The sequence below is a fragment of the Patagioenas fasciata genome, chromosome 12 (assembly GCF_037038585.1).
Source record: "Patagioenas fasciata isolate bPatFas1 chromosome 12, bPatFas1.hap1, whole genome shotgun sequence".
NCBI classification, from domain to species: domain Eukaryota; kingdom Metazoa; phylum Chordata; class Aves; order Columbiformes; family Columbidae; genus Patagioenas; species Patagioenas fasciata.
Window position 1 is genome coordinate 10,249,526 of NC_092531.1, and position 18,997 is coordinate 10,268,522.

General features: G+C 37.5%; 1 protein-coding gene across 5 annotated transcripts; it reads left to right on the forward strand.

Annotated features, from left to right (window-relative positions):
- Nucleotides 1-736: 736 nt before the first annotated feature.
- Nucleotides 737-18,842, forward strand: BNIP2 (BCL2 interacting protein 2). Of its 5 annotated transcripts, XM_065847127.2 has the most exons (12): nt 737-836; nt 3,482-3,619; nt 4,144-4,274; nt 4,986-5,053; nt 6,157-6,324; nt 8,206-8,382; nt 9,023-9,125; nt 9,422-9,553; nt 10,170-10,256; nt 10,397-10,495; nt 11,957-11,992; nt 13,935-18,842. In XM_065847127.2, exons 3-12 carry the CDS (start codon nt 4,225-4,227, stop codon nt 13,981-13,983), a joined length of 969 nt encoding a protein of 322 aa, XP_065703199.1. In that variant the 5' UTR covers nt 737-836; nt 3,482-3,619; nt 4,144-4,224; the 3' UTR covers nt 13,984-18,842. The 5 variants fall into 5 exon arrangements, with proteins under 5 accessions (XP_065703199.1, XP_065703200.1, XP_071669933.1 ...); XM_065847128.2 differs by lacking the exon at nt 11,957-11,992; XM_071813832.1 differs by lacking the exons at nt 11,957-11,992; nt 13,935-18,842 and adding an exon at nt 10,632-11,950.
- Nucleotides 18,843-18,997: the final 155 nt, after the last annotated feature.

Consider the following 18,997-nt stretch of genomic DNA (forward strand, 5'->3'; position numbering starts at 1 on the left):
GCTTTTATTCTGCATGTATCATACCACTACATTATATAACGGAGGACTGCATTTTGGATGCCATATTTATACAAATGAAACTGTAATTTCAAATGATGTGGAGGTTCAGGTGGTTTCTCTGCTCCCTCCACATCACCAGTGTGTAAAACTGTTATTCTCTGTTCTGTTTTCCCTCATGGAGAAGGTTGCACTCCTATTTCTGATATCCATCTCATAAATCCCTGAGCACCTGAACCATCAGGCACAGCACACTAGTCTAGTGCACACAACTCGATGAGCAGGCTCTTTATTTTCCATTTTTGTACCGTTTACCGCGGGCCAGGACTCGCCCCTCCGGTGAACATTGTGCGCCAGGCGGCTGTGCCGGGCAGCGGGCAGGGAGCTGTCGGTGCCCAGGGACGGCTAAGGTACCGCTCATTACCTCCAGCTGAGGCTGCCCGGGCCGCGGGACTAGTCCTGCCCGATCCAGGGGCGGGCAGCGCGGATCGGCCGCGGGCCATGGGCTCAGACACCACCCGGCGGCCCCGGCCCGTCCGCCCCGGCCCGTCCGCCCTCACAGCGGCGCCGGCCCCGCCCCGCGCGCGCCCAACGGCCCCAGCCCCCCCCTCCGCCCCGTGTGCGTGTAAGTGAAGTGCGCACGCGCCAGCTGCCGGGGGCGGGCGGCAGCGGCGCTATTTAACGCATATGCGTGAGTGCGCCAATCCCCAACGGGGAGAGGCTATCACGTGAGTCCGGCGGCCTATGCGCTTCCGGGTGGCAGGGCGGCGCCGCCGCGCAGAGGGCCCTTTTCGCAGCGCGGGCGAGGCCGCGGTTCGTCCCATCCCACCTCCCGCCAGGTACGTCGCGTAGGGGACTGTAGCGGCAAGCTGGGAGCCTGGTAGCCGTGGCCGCCGCCCGGCCGGGCTGTGGGGCGCAGAGCGGGGCTGCGGCCCGGCCGCCCGCCGGTGTGCGAGAGCCGGCAGGGCCCAGTCAGGAGCTCCCAGCGCCCCGCTCGGCGGTGCTGGCTCGAGCGTCAGAGCAGCTGCCGGGGCGCGGGGGCCGCGGCGAGCTGGGGCGGCCTTCGCGGGGAGCGGAACGGGCTCGTTGAGGCCCCATTCAGCCGGAGTCGCTGTCACTGTGTGCGGCGTCTGGTCGGTGCTGGGCGCGGCGGAGGGAAGAGGTTTGAGCACGTAAACGTTAAATTCGAAAATCGCTTTCCTTGCCCCACGCGGGAGCAGCTCAAACTTCAGCCTCATTTCCATTAATGAGGGTGTCAGTTTGTCGTTGGTTATGGAGACGTTTTCCCCCGTTCTCTCGCGTGGCAATCCTGTGTCCACCTGCTCTTCCATGTGTTTGAAGTTTCTGACCTCTGGGGACCTCCCAATCTTCTAATTCCATTTGCTTAAGTAAAATAGAAAGTAATGAGCAATGGAGAATAAAAATTATCAGGCTTCCTGTTCTCAGATACTGTGACTGTTTGAGTTTGCCATGAAGAGTGTTGGGATCAGGTAGCAATTAATTGCTCTTCTTATATGTGACTAATAAATATTTGAATTATTACAAAATTATATGTATTTTTGGTTAAGCTTTTAGAGCTTTGATTTACAGCTCAAATAAAAAGAGACTTTGTCATAGTAAAACTAGAAGATGTCAGCACTACCACAACAGCTTTAGAAAGACTATTCTAAACGCTGCTTTAGTTTCTATAAGCAGAAATAGTAGATTTTTCCCCCTGCTTTGTATGCATTTATAATAGTGATGTAAAATTATTTAGTAGTTAACTTTAAAGTCAACACTTTTCTAACTTTCCCGAGATTACCCTTCCTTCTTAATGTCTCATTCTTCTAGGTGACAAATGATAGTGCTTTCATGCTTGAGACTTTAAGTTGAAGTATCCAAAACAACTACTTAGTCTGCATGTTCAGTAGGATACTGAAAACCTGAATTCAGCTTATCTGATGTTGATCTTGGAACTTGCCTTCTAAGTTGTTTGCAATTGTGCCACCTGGTATTTAGTGCATAATTGCTTTCAAATCTGTCTTAACGAGAAGTTGCTGATGAGAATTCTGTAAGTAATGTGGAAAGTGTTTTGTCTTAAACTTTGATTAGAGCACGAGTGACTTTTAAACTCTGTGCCTGTCTTAGTGTATCAACTGTATCTCAGAGTAATGGAATACATGGAGGTCGGAATTGCTTCTGCACTGTAATGTTGTACGTCTGAAATCAATAGATGTTACTTGGTGTTTAGTTTTCTTCAAAAGTGTGGTCAGAAAACTACTAAGGTCTTGGAGAAAACCGAACTTTGAACTGTCTTGTGGGAACTGTGTTGTGAATGCAGTGCAGGTGAGTGCAGGAATAGCATTTTACAGCCACCAGTGCAGTAGTATGGTTGGTTTTTGGTGTGTTGTGCAGCTTTTGGTTTTGTTTTTTCCTTCCTGTCAGTATTTTGTTCATTTCTTCATCTGTTCCTTAAGAATGAAGTAAGTCATCAGTTTAGTTTTTTTCTAGGTTTAGTGTCTGTTAGCTTGCAGTGAACTGCATGTTTGCATCAGGTGGTGTGTTCTGTACCAACTGTAACCACGGTATTCTCTTGGCAGTGTAGGGTACCTTGTGAAGTTTCTTGTGCTTCATTTCAGTGCCCCAAAACAAATGCCAAAAGGACTATGCACATAGTCACTGTTACTACTGATCAAAATATGATCTTCAAGCAAATACTTAAAAGTCGTTGTTGCAGATGCTCAGCAGCTTAGTATCCAGGAGAAACTGTATGGTGAGGATATCAACATCTTAATGAAAGGGAGGACATGTTGCTTGAATCACATGACTTTGCTCATGAAACAAGAAGTTACTCCAAACAGCATATTAGTCAAAAAGTACAAATAGAAAGAGGGAGAGCTGGGAGGAATATTGCTGGGGGCAGCTTCTTGGAGATCGTGTGCCCAGGCACATCCCGCCAGCAACTGAGCAGTGCTGCAGCTCAACAATTCAAACAAGGAGAGTCTGACCTTTAAGAGGAGCTAGGTCGCTACCTTCTAGAAATCTTATTTCCATTTCCTGGGTGAGGGAAGCAGTGGCATGTCAGTAAAATAAACTTAAATTTTGGTTATTAGTATTTAATTTGTCCCTGATGGTGCAGATTTACAACAAAATCAGTCTTTTAACTTTTTTTATTAATCAGCTTGTGTAGTGTAACTTTAAGCATTACAGGATGCTTTAAAATCAGTCTGTGGTTGTTATCAGGTCAGAAGAGAAATGGAGATTTGTCATGAAAGGTGATCCTACAGAACAGTAGGTATAAGTTGTTTCTCTTTAGCCACGTAAAAAATAAATAATCTCTCTGGCTTAATTAGAAATATGATTGCATTCAGACTTGGTTCTTACCAGTGTTCTGTGTTGATTTCTCCTTTGCATTTAAAAGCAACATTCAGTTTTCCTATTTTGATTAGTGTTGATTTTCTTAACATCTTCATTGTTAAGTTTACCTGTTCCTATCAATCTTTAGAGCCAACACAGCCAAGAGTTTCAACTGGCTTGGACTTGCATATCAGCAGAATGGTTTTTTATGTTCCATTGTTGAGGATTCCTTGTTACTGGTGATGGGTGAGCCTGAAAAACCACACCTTGACTTGCACATCACAGGGTGAGTTCTCTGAAACCCTTTTGAAAAGTATTTGTGTGGGTCATGGTTCTTTGTTTTTAAGAACAGGGTTGTATTTTAGATCTAACCATCTGGGTGAATTTTTCTCAAGATACACACTTATTCAGGATCTCCTAAAGAATCTTGAGAGCCATCATGTTTCTTACACTTTGAAGTGAACTGATGTAATCCTAAAGGATGGATCAGGTTGCTCAGGGCATTGGTTTTTAGCAGAGAGGCTGGTACTGCTTGAACAGGACATTGGACTACATGAGATCCTTTCCAATGTAAATTTTTGTATGATAAACCATTCCATAAGCATTTTTTAAGGAAAAAAAAATTGAAACTTACCATAAACTTTTCCCTGTTTGGTGGTGGTTTGTGTTTGGTTTTTGGTGTTTTGTTTGTTGTTGTTGTTGGGTTTTTTTCTGCATAATACCTTCACTTGGCATTAGGTGAAAGGGTATATATTCAAGCATAGGAATGACAAAAGTATGGAACTAGCATTTTCTGTTATGTTCCTGCAGCTCCTCTTTAGCCCACTGTCCTGAAGACAACAGGTTCTGGCTGATCAGGAGTCTCTACTAGCAACTCAAGTTGGCTGGAGAATGGAAGGTGTTGAATTTAAGGAAGAATGGCAAGATGAAGATTTTCCCAGGTTTTAGATTTTTTTTTAAAGTAATTCAAAGCGAATACATAACATCTAGAATAAGCTACCTCTTCAGCTTTCTGGTGAACTAACATTCATTAATAATCTTTAAGTAAATTTCCATGTAAAGAGTAGTCTCAAAAAGGTTTTGAGGTGTCATGGTCTGGCAAGGGATCACTTCATGTTCTTGTGTGGTTGTGTAATACAGGAATGCCACTGTTGAAGTTTCCAGTGTTACTAGAGTGAAAACTTGTAAGTTTGGCTTTGTTTTCTGTGCTAATCTGTTGCAACTACATTGTTTGCATATTATTACCAGTGTCTGAAGGCCAAAATATTTCATTAAGCAACGCTTCTGAGCAAGAGTTTTAACAATTACAACTGCTAGTAATGTTTTGGCCTACAAAGAAACCAGAACAGCTGACTTCAGAGGGCAGTCTATGATACCATGACTAAACTACTTATTTCTGAAGCAAGAACATGACAAGTTTTCTTAAGGATGACACACACTAGTAGCAACCAGTATTTTGGCATTTGTCACGTCAATTGATTGTTACTTGAACACTGTAAAGGAATTTTCTGCTATTTTATTTTGTTTACTGGAAGCTTGAGTTTAGGCTATAAGTAAATTTAGTTCAGTACCATCCCACAGTGGTTTTGTTAGCAATGTGCAAGTCAAAATATTTCAAGTTATGTAACAATAGCTTCTACTTTGACCCCTAGACCCCTGCCAGAGGATGATCCTGTTGAGTCAGATATATTGGCTGCAGCTGGAACAGAAAGTGAAGCTGGTAAGAACATTCTGCTCCAGCCAAGCTGACCGCTTCCTTCTTAGATGGCTGTTTTAAAGCTCTACTTTGTTTTAGAGTGGTTTTGGGATTGTTTTTTTGTTTTGAACCAGGCCTGAGGAAACAGCATTCTAAACGACATTTTTTGTATGTGAAGGGTGTTATAAACATCTTATCTAGAAAGAAAAGTGTTTTGGAATAAAATAGGAGGCTCTTCATCTTCCCTGTGAACAGAGCTATCAAGGTAATACTGGAAAAAAATGAATTATTGCACTCACTTTCTGGCCTGTTGAAAAATCTTGCTTCATTGTTTGGCCGCTGTGCATCAGTTAGGGCCTACCTTAGCTTTGCTCCAAATTTCAGACCTTTATGACCTTTCAAGAGTGTTGCCTGTCCAAATGGTCAGAGGGAAAATAATACAGATGGGGTGTTTTGGTTTTTTTTTTTTAGATGTTTAAAGTTTGTGGATCTTGTTTGTCCGCTTTAGTTGTGACATTTCCAGTGTTGGCTAAGTCATTTTATTTTATTCCTGCTTTCAACTGCTGTCTAAATCACACAAGCATCTGCCTTGGTGTCTCAAACCTAACAGGTTCTTTAATTTTCTGTCCTCACTGTTGTCTGTCAGCCTTGTTTTTGTAGTTGTGTATTATTTTTTTATTTCACAAAAGGTAGTTATGATGTTACCAATACCTAACCTAAACAAGGGCGAGGGACATGAATCTATTGCATTATTTGCAAGACTTATTTAGTATAATACCTAGCACAACTTGTGGTACACTTTGCTATTGCTAGTGTGGGTAATAATTGCTTAGGTGGTGACAGCACTTCAGGTTTCTCTTCTGTAGATGGAGTATGGTGGTCTACTACTGTGGTTCATGTGTGTGCAGTCAGGTAAGCTTAGGGCCTTGAGGACTTGAGAACTTTGACTTCCAAGTGCTGTTCACTTCATCTTGTGTTTAATTCTTATTGCAAAGGTGCATTATTTAAATTCTGAGCATTAACTTGCAATGCATTCTGAGAATGCACTGTGCTCTTCTGTCTTGTCAGTATGCTTATCTAAACTCACTTTAGCTTTGGAAATAAATAATTTGCCTTCTTAAATACAGGGGTCAATGCAACCAAGGCGAGGAAGAAGCTGACTGCTCCAGGTATCAGCTTAACTTTGGATCACAGTGAGGAATCTGTTTTGTCTGATGACTTGGATGAGAGTGGGGAGATTGATTTGGATGATTTAGATACTCCTTCAGAAAACAGCAATGAGTTTGAATGGGAAGGTAAGTATTTGGTTTCTTTTGTCTGATGCCCTAAAATATTTGTTTTCTTATGTGCAGGTCAACACCTTTTCAGGTGGAAGGTAACTATCATTTAATATTACAAGAGAAAAAATATAAAGGGAGTGATTAGATTAGAAATCGGAGGTAGGCACAATGAATTTTTAAAGAGCGAATCAGACCTTGACTGATTAGTAAACAGGCAACATAATAATAGCTGTAATTCCAAATAAACTTAAGTGAATGTTATTAAACACCTGCAAGACTCAAAGTTATGAAGAATCCTCTCCATTACATCACGTTTTTAAAAACAAACCTGGGTTAAAAAAAATCAAAGGTGTTTTACAGGTATTATAGATAAGTTTTAAATGGAGGTGAACCATATAAAGGGATATAGGTTAGATGAAAATTGATGAATTGCAAGCCTTTGTATTTGAGGACTGAATGGTGTTTTTGATAATACTAACACCTGTTCTCATATCTTACTGTAGTGAGAATGGTGAAAGGTCAGTACCTTTTGAGTGTACGTGCTTTTTGGATTGGCTGGAAGTGGGAGAAGAGCCTCTATTTTGTGTCAAGGAATTCTGAAGTGACTTAATAGGAAGTTAACTTAGGTCATTGCTAGCATGACTATAGCTTAATTTTAAGAAACAAATAGAGACTTCATCTTATTCTTATATGTAGGACCTTGAGATTCTACCCAGTTTCATTTGAGGTTAAAAATTCAGTGTAGGTGTTCAAGCACAAGTTTTAAACTTGCCATTTAATTATGTTTTAAAGCCCTCTTACATAAGCCAAGAACTGTTGTGTTGGTCAAACATTTGGAGTGTAAACTTCATGACTTAAGAATATCTCTAATAAATAAATATGTAAACTCTATTATATTTTATGCTGGAAATAAAATAATTTTAATTCCTGAGTAAACAGGAAGCTTTCTTTTCACTGTTATGTATGAGACACTACCTGTTCGTCATTCCAAGATAGCTTAAAAATGGAGAAATGAACACTCTTTAGAACAAGTTTGTTTGTTTTTAATACATAAAGACATATTGCAGGTCAAGTGTTTGTAAGAGAGACTGTGGGTTTACCTATGTAAAAGGATTTTCATTAGTTTAGTGAAGAAGAATTGGTATTTAGGATTATTTTTATAATGATGCGGAGGAAATGTTCCTGATGTTTGTGCCTTGTTTTTAAAAGTGGCTGAAAAGGGTTTCTGTCTTTTCTTCCTTTAATGCTGCTGCCTTCATTTTCCTGGAAGGATAGTTTCAATTAACAGCTTTGTCTTGGGAACAGACAACTAACTTGCAGTAGGTTTTTCTCGCTTTGGGTAAGGTCTATGCAACAAAGTAAAGAATCATAATTTAATTGGAGCAAATTGTTTTACAGATTGCTGTCAGCATAAATTTCATATATGTTGATCGCACACACATTAATTTAATTTCCAACAGATTTGCTTGCATGTCTGCTTGCAAGGTACTGTCAATGTTTTGAATCATGCTTTTATGTAAATCTGTGATCAAGCAACCTGTGTAATTATCATTGGAGTTAACCACTTTGTCTATTAATATTTTGGTGAGATTCATCAAGGTCTGTGTTCTGAAAGCCTACAATTAAATAGGCTTCCTATATGAATGTAAATTTGTCATGTACTTTAACATAGGAAATTACAGTCACTGGATAACAGCCAACACGGTGTTTTGATAAAGTATATCTTACACTCATGAGATGCTATTTTGTAATGACTGAAGGAAGTCAGCTGATATGTCTGACTGGATAAAGAATATTAAAATAGATTAGATAGCAAAGTGGTTAACTGATGTTGTAATTGATTGTCACTACATGTAGTATTCATAATGGATCTTGAACATGTTTTAACTTTGACAGATGATCTTCCAAAACCAAAAACTACTGATGTAATTAGGAAAGGATCACTCACCGAATACACTGTGGCAGAGGAGAAAGATGATGGTCGACGCTGGCGAATGTTTAGGATTGGAGAACAGGACCATAGGGTGGACATGAAGGCAATTGAACCATATAAAAAAGTTATCAGTCATGGTGGTAAGGATTAGTGATGTGCTGAGGGGGAACTGCTGAGAAACTACTTCTTGAAGCTGAGTTGTGGCACAGGAAGAGCTTTGGGCATAAAGACTCATGATGATTCATTAGTTGCAGTACTAATGCATATAGTTGAGTTAATGCGTTCCCCCCCATTAAACTAAAGTTGCAAAATAGACATGTGTTCAAATGAAACTACTAACATGCACATATGTGATAAGATGTACTTATCTGTTCTACAGTGTTCTACCAGTATAATTAGTTGGTTTTAAGAGTGTTGAAAGCATTAACTGTAGACCTACTAAGGCATAATCAATTTAATGATGCTTTCCAACAGTCTGTGGAGTTTAGGTTGGAAAATGTTAACTATATAAAATGTCATTAAATATACTGCGATGTTGATCGTAGGTACAGCATCTGATTTACATCAAATTAAGCCATTTCTTTAGAAGTAGACAAACTTGAAAAATAAATCTTGAGGTTTTTTAACTATATGAATGTCCATGTAGAATAGATATTTATGGGTCTCTTTAAGGTAAATAATAAAAAAAACCCCTTACAAACACCTACGCGCTTGACTTTGTAAATGTAGTCAACATAAAATAGCCTTTGTCACTACTGCTGCTTTTTTCTTTGTTTTTAGGTTATTACGGTGATGGGTTAAATGCCATTGTTGTGTTTGCAGTTTGCTTTATGCCTGAAAGCAGCCAGCCTAACTACAGATATCTAATGGACAATCTATTTAAGTAAGTCATCACCTGCCTCTGAATGCTGTCTTAATCTCGCATTGTGAAACTTAGTATTTTAATGTAAGGGAAATTAGTTCTGTCTTTTTTAATGAAGCTTTTTATATTTCACATGAGAAAAAGGTAGCAAAGGGAAAAGCAAATACATCGGCTTCCAGGGGAAGGAAAAAAATTATTAGATGTTGCTCAACACTGTAGCCAACTCTATATTTTTTTTAAATGTATTTGAGCATTACTAGAAATTACTTTAATGTTCAAGATATTAGCTTGAAACTTTTCTTTGGTTGTCTCTGCAGGTATGTAATTGGCACTTTAGAGCTATTAGTAGCAGAGAACTACATGATAGTTTACCTGAATGGTGCAACAACACGGAGAAAAATGCCAAGTTTAGGCTGGCTTAGGAAATGTTACCAGCAAATTGATAGAAGGTAAGAAACTCTGCAGTGTTTCCTTACAATATTCACATCCTCAGTGATGTACTTATTTAGGAAAACCTGCTGTTTAATGTGGTGTCTGGTACCTACTGGTTAAGATATAATTAACCATATTGCTTGGTTACCTCTTTGTAAGCTAGACAATGTGGAATAATGCTACAGGCATGCCTAGGTTTTCTTGTTGTGTGTTTTGCGGTTTTCTTTTGTTGATTTGTTTGCAATTTTTTTTAAGTGAAAATAGTGTTAGAATACTGATCAGTGTTACCATGTAGAATATCTTTTAAACTTCACGTATTAATATGATAAGGTAATGAGAGGGGTCCTTTGTGAACCACTTAATCATTAGTTGCGTAAAAAGATTCAAATAAGCTTTTCTTTGGAATGTTATTTCTTTGTCATTGCTGTCAAACTGATACTACATTTTAAATTTCTGTTATACAGCTGTGTGGTATTTTTTCTTCTGCCAGATGGTAATTTCTAATAATGGAATGTCAGAATACTAGATTTATGCAGCAGTTCTGCTTGCTAAAACTTTATATATATGAAAAAACCCTTGTTGTCAGGCTGCCTTTTTGTTCTAGTAATTATGTCCGCTGTTTGGATTCTTCAGGTTAAAGAAAAATCTGAAATCATTAATCATAGTTCATCCTTCCTGGTTCATCAGAACACTTCTGGCCATCACAAAGCCTTTTATTAGGTAATACTCTGGAAGCTATTTCCTTTTTTAAAAAAAATAATCCTAGCAACTTTTCACTTTAAACTTCAAAAACTGTTTTAATATTGACCTACTGAAAAATTTTAAAGTTGTAACTGTACCCTGCATTTGTTCTTCCACAGCTCAAAATTCAGCCAAAAAATTAGGTATGTCTTTACCCTGGCAGAACTAGCTGAACTCATCCCCATGGAATACGTTGGCATCCCAGAATGCATAAAACAGTACGTTTTATTATTCAAACATGTTCTACACTGATCATGTTTTAGAACTGGTATAGATTTTATTCAAAGATTGGTTTGAATGTAATACTTTGCATTTAATAAAACAGAATTTAACTCAGATTATTGCTGTCTCTAGGAGGAGTATCCATGGTTGATCACATCACTAACTACAGTTTGGTATGCAATAGCTCGGATAGTCAAAATGCTAATGTATAGGGGTTTCACAGATAGTGCCTCATGTAATTACCAAGTCATGGTGTGTGAATTAGTCTTGTAGAGACAAAACCTCATTCCAGTTGCTCTACCCCTTAGTATACTAAGTTGGCTTGTGAGTGGGAAACTTTGGGCATGTTGATACTGAAGTTATTTACAGTATCTTCAGTGTTCATGCTAAGATGTGGGACAACTTAAGTGGTAAAATATCACTTGGGTTGGGATTTCATTTAAAAGAAGAGCTGTTGTGGAAAAATGCTAAATCCCTACCCATAACAGTTCTAAAACTACTTTGAAGTGAAGGCAGCATCAATGTCCTTGGTTTTCTCCTCCTCTTTCCCTCCAGATGTAAATACCATTTAATGTCACCAAAACTCTGCTCTCAAATATTATGATGATGCTTTTGTCAATAGCGTTTGTGGGTGCAGTAATAGAGTAAAACCCATAAACTTATGTCTTAAAGATGAAAATACTGACAGTTCTGATGATAAATTGATCAGCCTATTAGAGGGTATGAGATACCAGACCTGCAGAGTAAGCATTGCTGTAGGTGATCACAAACTGGGAACTCCATAAGGAGAGATGGCATAGTCTAATAGTCTCACTGTGTGGATAGAAGGGCACTACCATTTTGGAGAAGTCCACAAATATCCCCTCTTCAAATGACTGGTTATTGCAGTAAACATTCAGCTGGTATCAGTTGCAAAAATTTAAAATAGAAAAAACACAGTGGTTAAGAAAGACATGACAATACTGAAGCAGCCTTGTGCTATCTTTCAAATATATAATCTTTTTTTTTTTTTTTTAACTGGGGCTTTTGAAGGATGTGTTATGAATATTCAGACTGAAATTCCAAGTCTTGAAAGACTCCTTTCTGTATTGATGAACCTTCAACTATTTTGCAAAGGCTGAAGTTGGTTGACTGATGGAGTTAATTCTAAGACTTCTGTGGAGGGTTATATCTGGCTTCAACCTGTTATGAATGTAGACTTAAAATTTTAGTGATGAATGTTGGTACTGTACAATAAGTTGTATTGAATATTGAATTCATATGTCATAACTAAATCTTAATGCTGCTTGTTTAATGCTTATATATGTTGGAGGTACAATGTATTTTTTCTTAATTCTATCAGTTTCAAAACTTGGTATGTTTTACAAACTGTATTGACACTAATATCAGTTTGCAGCTTGTGTTGAATTTGGCCTTAATTTGTCATATTTACTGAAATGAAACTTTTCCTCACCAAGGTATGAAGAAGAAAAGTTTAGAAAGAAACAGAAAAGGTATATTCATATTTTGATTAGGGTTGCATCTGGATAAGATGATTTGCACTGCAACTAACTCCCAGTTGATTGGCTTGCGTAAAGGAATAAGCATTTGTAAATATAAACATGCACTAGTGACTAAGTTTTCATGCATTAAAGTAACTATACTGCCTGCAAGTACAGTATATCATCTGAAGAACTCACCCTGCATGTTCAAACAGATATTTGTGAATAGTCTATTACACAAGATGCTCACTTTTAAGAGGATACATGGATTCTCAACTGAATCTTCAAGAGGCAAAAGTAGTGTTTCTATATGAATCAATTAAATCAAGTTTCCCTGTTTCTAACAAGAAGTGATGTCTGAAGGAAGAGCTTATTTTAGGTGCTAAGCTATAGCTATGCATCAGCAGGGATGCAACTCTGGGAGAGGTTCTAATATTGAATCTTGTGTTTTGTGTTTCTTGATACTTGCTACCTTTTTAGTAATTAACTTGCACAGGTGCAGTCTAGACTAGTGTTCTTAGTGCTGTTTGTATTTGCAGTGCCTATGTTCCTTGCTAATAAACATTGGATTTTCATTTTGTTAATTTTTAGTCTCCTGCTAACTATTCTATTCCAGCAGCTGATGAAATTTTTTGAATGTTTTTTTCACCATGTCACTAACAAATGTACTGAAAGGTTTTGCTACTGACTTTGCTTTTTTTTTAATTTACTCTTCCTGTGTGTGCATAACTACTCCAGTGCAACAAGCACTTTTTAGTGTCCCTGTTGATATCATCACTCATAACTACCATTGCTTTTGTAAAAAGTAGTACATTCCTACGTGAAACATGTATGGAGATCACAGGTGCTATTGGAGACTGAGATGTTAATCAGGTTGAAAGCAATTGTGGGCATTATTTATTATAATGGAGGAAAGGAGATGTGTTGAAGTTTAGTTACTGAATTTGTTGTGGATGGCAGTAGGAATTCTTTGACTATGTGTAAGAGACACTTTGGAAGTTGGAATTTGGTATACTTCTATGGATTTCTATTGTCATGTATGTTTATGCGTAGCTTGTTTGTATTAACTTACCATATTTTCTTACACTTTCTGTGATTAGTCCTTTAAGTCATGTCAAAACTTGCTTTTCTAAGATACAGCAGTGAGGACAGGGATGAGTTGCAGCTGTGTACAGTGCAGGTGAACAGGTTTTCAACTAGGACTGTTGCTTTTAGATGACACTGCTCCAGACCTATTGAATCCATATGTACCATGTTTAGTTCTTACAGCTGCAAAAAAAGACCCAAAACTTGCTTCTACTTGTTATGCGTTCATGGCCTAGGAAAAGTACATCTTGTGCAGGACTGTCAACCATCCACTGGTTTCTGCAAAGCAGTATTTTGTTTGCAGTTCCCAAGGCAGATATTTAAAAACAACAACACAAAAAAAACCCACCCACAAGCGAAAAAAAACCCACCCAGTTTTAGTAGCAGTGAAGGAGCCACTTTTCTTGATTGAACTAGAGCTGTTACATCCTTGGCTTAATTGCTGTAACATGAAAGGTAATTCTGTGCTTATTCTGCAGTGTATTAATTCATCAAAGCGCTTGACAGTATTGTCATGTTACCTGTAAACTTGTATTCCTGCTTGCATTCATTAATAAAAGCGCAGAACCTGCTTTTTTTTCTTCTGTAGTCAAACTTCACTTACACTTTTCAAATGCTTCCTTTTGAATGCTGTAGTTATTTAAATGGTTACTTAACAATTTGATTAATTTCTAGGGGGAGGTAGGAAAACTTTTAAAACTGTTGCAACTGCATTTCATGAAAGTATTAATATTTATTTACTAAAACCTTTTCCATATACAAACTTTCTTTTCATGTTAAAATGAATAAGTTTTGCTTAATATACGGGTTGTCAAACTGAACTACTACTTAACAGAGTTTTAATTTTACTGCTTTCTTTGCTAAGCAGAGTTGACCAAGAGCTGAATGGAAAACAAGAGCAGAAAAGTGAACAGTAAGTCTGGAGTCCAAACAAGACTGAAGAATATGCAGATGGAATGATGCTATTTTTGCTCTATTACAATGCATTTTCTGTGTGTATATTATATAAGCTGTTGCAAAAGGTGCTTGATTTCTTTGGACTAGCACACAATGCACTGCTTACTGCTGTATTGGTTTGTCTTGACTTTAACAGCTGTGTTTATGTAATCATTTTGTATTGCTAAATGTCAAAGAACCCCATGTTTTCAGAGGATGTTCTTGCAATTGTTAATCTAAATGATGCATGTTCTTCAGTAAAATATTTATATACCTAGATGTTAAAAGAAAGAGATAATATATATTTATATGACTGAGCAATATATTGTGTGTACCTGCTGAAGAAATTTGTTTGCAGGTAGACAAGGCCATAAGTTACTTGTTGTTATTGTATAAATTTGTCTTGCTGTAAATGGTCAAGTGCATTTCTTTGTTGTCACAGGAACTTTAATTTGTTTGGATATTAACAATCACATAATGTATTCTTTCACAAATGTGAAGGTTTTGTTCACAGAGCTAATACAAGTAGTACTCATTTACCTCACTAGAACGAGCTTGAGCTGTGGTGTCTCTTAGTCCATTTTTCAGAATGCAGAACTGCAATTCTGTGAACTTCAGTCTGGCCAAAGGACTTAAACTTAAGCCACAGTAGAAGCTGAACTGTTTGAATAACTGGTAAGATACTGATATTGGACCTTTCTCAGTTTAAGTTGCGAATTTGGATTGTGCTTCAGTAAATCAAGGTTATCTCAGCTACTAGTAGGAAATGAGTCCGCTGCAGTTCTTCCTGGGTGAAAATCAGTTGTCACCAGTAGGAACTCTGGTCATACTCAGTAGAGCTTGTGAGTTGCATACATATTCTAGCCATAATATCAATTGTTTGCAGAGGTATGGGGAGTCTTATGCTACCTGTGTCATCCTTGTAGATGAAGCATCCATTTCTAAAGCTCTTACTTTTGCATATGATACCAGCACTAATGTCACTTAAAAAAACATATTTAAAGGTTGAGGGTTTTTTTTTCTCCCCACAATTGTAGTAAACCTGTGTAAACCTTGTTCTTGGACACAACTGTTGTTCATAGGTTTATTGGGACAACGATAATGCACTGGTTAATATGATGAAAAAGTTTGTAACATCTTTTGATGATTATTGCTATTTCCCTTTAAGAACAGGTGTATGCAAAAAAAAAAAAATCCACTGAGGAGTTAAGCAATATAATATTGTAGTAAATCTATTAAATCTTCGCTTCTCTTTTTTATTGTGCTGACAATTTTGTCTTAATTCTGAAAATATCGGTTCTCAATTATATGAAAAGTTACTGTTCTACAGTTATTAAAAAGAAAGTTGCATTCAACTAGATTGCTACCTGACACTGCTAATCAAGAGAGAGTTCTATGGTTAAGACTTACTACCAATTAATCTGTTGTCTCACATGATACATGTGTAGAGTATACTCATGTCAGATGAGGGCATATTGCTTACATCTCTAGGAGTTTAAGTCTGCAATTCAGAGACTTTGATCTCAAGATAGAGGTAATTTTGTTATAGTAGCTTCTGTATCACAGTTTCAAAGAGATTAATATGCAGGTTTGTTCTCTTTCTCTAATTTCAAGTTGCCTTGCATCCATTTCATCAGGTTTGGATCTTGCTTTGAAAGCAGAACACAAATGTGAGCAGTTTCTTTGGGCCTGTCTTATCTCCTGCTTCAGTTTCATTGTTGACCTGGCTTAATGTAAAGTTCCACTTGGTGAATTTGACACAGCCTGTTTACTCCTGATACTTGCAGAGGTGGTTGTGCATGAACATGCAAACCTGTGAACCTTCCTGACTTTGACTGATTCTGTGTGGCTCCTAACCTAGATACTAAGCATTGTGATCATCTAATTTCAAAATTTTCCTGATTACAAAAGTATTCTTCTCAGTAAAATCATATTCTTAGTGGAAGGATAGTTCTATATGTCCTGTTGCTTCCTGTGTGTATAGTGCAGTATAGAGTAGCCGGTCCTCTGCATAGGCCGTATTACCAAATGATGGGATTGTTATTGTTGTGTCTCATGGTGGCTGAGTGATTCTACAGTTCCATGCTGCAGTAGCACTATTTCTTTTGGAAATGTATATGTGCTTACCTAGTGATTTTTTTGTAGGGTTTGTTTTTCTGAATGACTATACAGCATGATAGATTTTCTGTCCCTAAGGATACCAACTTGAGAAACTGTTTCAGTACAGAATTATTCCCCTCTGACCTTTTGCAACCCATCATTTAATGGTGATGTTGATGCTTACAAAAAGAGAAAAGGTCCTGAAGTTATCTTGGACACAAATGGGTAGCTTTTTTTGTCACACTTGTATTTTTAAATCTGTAAAATTTAATATATTTTAATATTTAAAAACATGAAAAGTTGGAATGTCTTACTTAAATAAATGTTATTTCGAAACCTGGATCACTTAGTAATAAGATACAGTATTGTACAGAGTTCACCTTTCAGTGATACTTCATTCTGGAAGTAAAACTTATGTTGCCAGAATACACTTTGGGCCTTGACAAGAAAAGGTAATTTCCTGAGTCCCTGCGTCACTAATATATATACCTTTGATTTGAAGATCTCATGAGTTTGTTTATACACACATTGGGGGATTGGACTAGATGATCTTTTGAGGTCTCTTTCAATCCCTAACATTGTGATACATGTGTATATATATTTATATGTGGTAATAATTCATTAGTTAACTTCAGTTATTACTGTGTACAACTGAAATGGAGATGTTTGAGTGGCCTTTCTGTGCATAGATGTGACCTTTCATAAATTGATTTCTACAACAGGGTAAGTACAGAAGTGGCAAAGATATTTTGGAGAAAGTGTAATTGAAAGCTGATGTGGGTAGACTTTAGATTGCTTGAAGGTTCTTGATGTTCTGTGTAGCAAGGCAAAGCCATATTCTGTTGGAAAGTAGTGGAGAAGAATGTATAAGGATTTAGTGCTGAAGCAGATTGAAGTCTTTGAGACTCTGGGATGTTAAAATGGAGGAGAGTTTTTGGTTCCAAAAAGCTTAGAACTAGTTAGAGTAATATGTAACCTGGTTCATAACAATGCAGTTTAGCATAATTTTTTCAGTGAAATAGTGAAGAATAGTACTTCTTGCTGTGAGAAACTTTGTACTGAGAAACAGTAGTTATGTTCTGAATTGCACACAATTGCCTGTATTTGTTAGCATGTTTCAGCAAGTTTGTTGCATCATGCACTTAAATGCTGTAATGAAAGCTTAAAACCTCTCAGCACTTGTGTCAGGCTTCAAGATTAGATTACATGTAGGTGGTGATGGCATCTTTTATGAAATGGCCTTGAAGTGTGTCATAGGGAGGAGAGGGTGGCATTGGTGCCTAGTCATATGTCAGTTTCACTGATGTCATCTACTTAAATGTCTGTAGTTAATAGAAAATAATGGAACTACATTGTGAGTGGGCACTTTCTAAACTAAATCTGTCACAAATAAGTTTCTTGGTGAAAAGCATATTTCTTCAAGTGCCAAGTTTTTGGCTGTGTATTCTATGGATTTATACAGTATTTATTATGTAGAAGATGGCTTACATGTATCTCTTATAAAAAAACTGTTGTATTTGGAGATGACTTTAATTCTCAAGTTTTTCCATTCTCTCTCAGAAGAGTCTCATATGAGGATCAGAAGGGAGAGGGATAGGAGCTTGTGTGCTTTTTGTAACTACAGAAGTCTTACAAAGTTTTCAGTGAAAATTCTTACTCAGTCCTTGTGGATGCAGGTCATTCTCTAGAGGATTTGTTTCACTGACTGGTTGTCAGAGACGCCTGAAATAAGTGCTTTAATTATATTTTTTAAGGATACTTGGTTTTAGAGTAGCACTCTCAAATATAAGGAATATTTAAATATTCATATTCTGAAAGACAGATTTTGCAGGTTTCCTAGCTTCAAAATTGTAAGTTGAACTACATTGTTTCCCTTATCACATCTTGCTCTCTATATTGAGCAAACAGGAAAAAAGGGCATTTGTGAATGAAGAGGTTGCAGTCATGATACAGTTTTTCATCGTTTCCCTCAAGCATGATTCTGAGATCAGTGAAATTAAAGCCATTCCTTGCTTAACTAGATCTTTTTTTCAGTTTTGCAGTTTGGACTGCCCAGATCACCCTGATTTAAACATATTGGTGATTATTCTTTTTTAATTGGAAATTATCAGAGGAAAAGCTACTGGAGCATTTTCAGGAAGTCCTTACCTTATCATGCTCCTTACTGTAGCTTGCTCAGCTGCTAGTTAATATTTATGACATGGAATTGCAGGTTAATAATTACAAAAACTATTCATAGAAGACAGGCGGTTACTTTCCCAGTGGCTCTGCTGTGTTTCTTAATCATCTGCACAAAGCTTTTTTTATTAAAAAGAAAAGCCTGAGTAGTAGGGTGCTCTACTAGTTAGTTGAATAGTAAGATAGAAGGGTTAAGACATTGTCTATTAGTAAACTTTAGTATGTGTAATATGGGCAATTTGCACTGATTGACAAAATGATGCTGCAGCATTCATGCAAAAACATGAGTGGTGAATTGTAGGTGATACAACTGGCTTAAATTGACTTATTACTATTCTTGACAGATGCGACAATTTTCCTTTGCCCCTTTGATATAGAACTATGTATGTGCAAGACTCTTCACCTACCTCTTAAGAATGTTATGATCCTTTCTTTTTAAATGAGCTTGTTTTCTGTTTGTGTTCCAAGGTGTCATGGAGTAATGTGATAAACACATTTCTGAATGTGCTAGCTTATGGGAAACTTTTTAAGTAGGAATAAAATAAATGCTATATGAAGTAAATACCACTGGAAAAGGTCTGAATGTTTTATTTTACTACTTCAGAATATAGCAATAATGAGTTTTTGTGATTGTATGCACTACCAACTCCCTCTCAAAACCATGAAATTTGGTTTCCAAAGCATTGTAGGTTCACTAGTTGCAGTGAAATGTAACAA